The sequence below is a fragment of the Penicillium paradoxum genome (genome assembly GCF_028828445.1).
Source record: "Penicillium paradoxum strain IBT 22861 chromosome Unknown utg000006l_segment0_segment0, whole genome shotgun sequence".
Classification (NCBI taxonomy): Eukaryota; Fungi; Ascomycota; class Eurotiomycetes; order Eurotiales; family Aspergillaceae; genus Penicillium; species Penicillium paradoxum.
Window position 1 is genome coordinate 2446812 of NW_026643184.1, and position 2136 is coordinate 2448947.

The following is a 2136-nucleotide window of genomic DNA, read 5'->3' on the forward strand; positions in this document are numbered from 1 at the left end:
CCCCTACCTACCGAAAATCATCCTCTCGCTGGTCAAATTCCCTCCTGGGCGACCAACCGAATAATTTGGGAGCAAACGTGGTGGGCAGTTTGAAAACAAACGGCGTCTACCAACATACATTCAAACAGAAGTACCTGAGGATCACGCAGGCCGTTCCCAGTACTTCGTCAATCATCCCTGCAACTGTGTTCAGCGGTGTTGACTTTCTGCACTGATCTTTGATAACTCGACTTCGATCATTACTCTCCCCATACATCATGCTATTCAACACTCAATCCGCCCTTGCGGTGACGGGCGTCCTCATGGCGGCTACCTCAGTAGAGGCTGAAGACTTCAAGGTGTTTCCTCGTGGTATCGAAGCGACCCTGATCGGCTGTTACTCCAGCATTCCTGGATTTGGCAAATCCTCCACCTACACATACCAGAGTTCCGGATGGTGTCTGGATCATTGTTCCAAAGAGTTCGCTACCTTCGCTTTGACAGGAGGCTCCGATTGTGTGTGCGGCGATACATTACCGCCATCCAGTGATAAGGTTTCCAGTGACAAATGCAACAAGCCGTGCAGTGGTTGGCCCTCAGATATGTGTATGTCGGCATCGCTCGTCCTATGGGCATCAAGATAATTGACTTGCTAACGATTTCAAATAGGTGGTGCTTCCAACTACTATTCTCTCTACACCACAGGGTTGCTGGATGATGTTCCTACGTACGAAAAAGAAGATACCAAATCCAAATCAACTACGACCACCAGCAAGGCACAGCAAACAAGCACCACCAAAACCGAATCGGTTGCGACCACCATTTCGACCGCGCCTAGTGGAGAAACACAAGTTGTGACAACCCACCCCAGCGCGACCCCCACCCCTACCGATGACATTGAGGAACAGACCTCAAAGAGCCACAACACTGCCGCGATCGCGGCCGGAGTTGTTGTAGGAGTGGTCGGATTCGCTGCCCTCTGTGGTGCTATCTTCTTCTGGTGGCGATCCAAGAGGAACAAGACCAATCCCGGAAGTGCGCCCGTTGGCGGCTATGGCCGTGACTCCGGCCCGCCCTCAATGTCTGATTCTCGGTTCGATGGCGATTTCATGGCTCAGCGCCGCCAAAGCAATGGCAGCATCGATGACGACCATGACTTCTCTCGTCGGATCTTGCAGGTAAATACACGCGACGCCTAGTCCTACTGATATCAAGCTAACTTCTCATTTCAGGTGGCAAATCCCGATCGCTAAATCCACAACCACCCCCCACACCATTCACGCACCTCCTCCTTCTCTCCACTCGGTATTAGCGAAACCCATATCCTTCTTGACTCGGTCTACTTTATGAGAGCTTCCTATCTTCCTATCCCGTTGTCGTTATCGTTTTTTTTTTTTTTCCACTTGGGTTATCCAGCGGAGTTATGATATCCGAACCACAATTGGCTTGACCTGAGTCTGTGTCTACACTTGGATGATATTTTATCCCATTGATCCTGCATTTGAATTGAGAAGTGCCAGCAAGCTCGGTGACTCCCGATTCTTATCCTAAACGGCATTACCCTGCTTTTCGATCACCACTTCTTTCAAGGATCTATACTTGGAGAATACCCACACCATCGGCCTCCTCCGTCGAGGACCCAATCTTTGTAACTTGTTCAATCATAGTGACGTCTCGTGAATATAGAGATGTGTTCGAAAAGGCGTTTTCTTCTTTCGAGTCCATCAATGCTTGATATTTTTGATTTTTTGAATACCTCGTTCCTTACGTGTGATTTCCTTTTTCTCTTTTTTTTCTTTTGATCTTTTGTCTCCTGTTTTCAGTCGGATCTTTGCCTATCGGTCTTAATGAGCTTCTTACATTCTGCCGTTCGGTCTGATTCGGTCTGATCCAGGCATGGATGACTGTAAATAGGCAAGATCAAACAGCTGTACTTAATGTGAGAATTCATATGCATATCAGTCTGTGGGTCTTTGCTGGTAAACGAGGCTGTCATAAGCTGGTCGACGACCTGATTCTTTCGCATACTCGACCAACAGCTCACTGTATATTGTAGCCATCTCTGCTATCTTCACCTGCTCGACGATAGCTCTGCATTGGTAGTCTCTCCTAGTCTTGCATTAATTCAGTTGCTTGAGGTGTGGCGGTGATGTGTGG

General features: G+C 48.4%; 1 protein-coding gene across 1 annotated transcript; it reads left to right on the top strand.

Moving 5' to 3' along the window:
* Positions 1–257: 257 nt before the first annotated feature.
* On the top strand, positions 258–1232 carry N7457_007323 (WSC domain-containing protein; the record flags this gene model as incomplete). The annotated part of the gene is made up of 3 exons (XM_057178366.1): positions 258–585; positions 649–1157; positions 1212–1232. 3 exons carry the CDS (start codon positions 258–260, stop codon positions 1230–1232), a joined length of 858 nt encoding a protein of 285 aa, XP_057030110.1.
* Between the last annotated feature and the right edge of the window lie 904 nt (positions 1233–2136).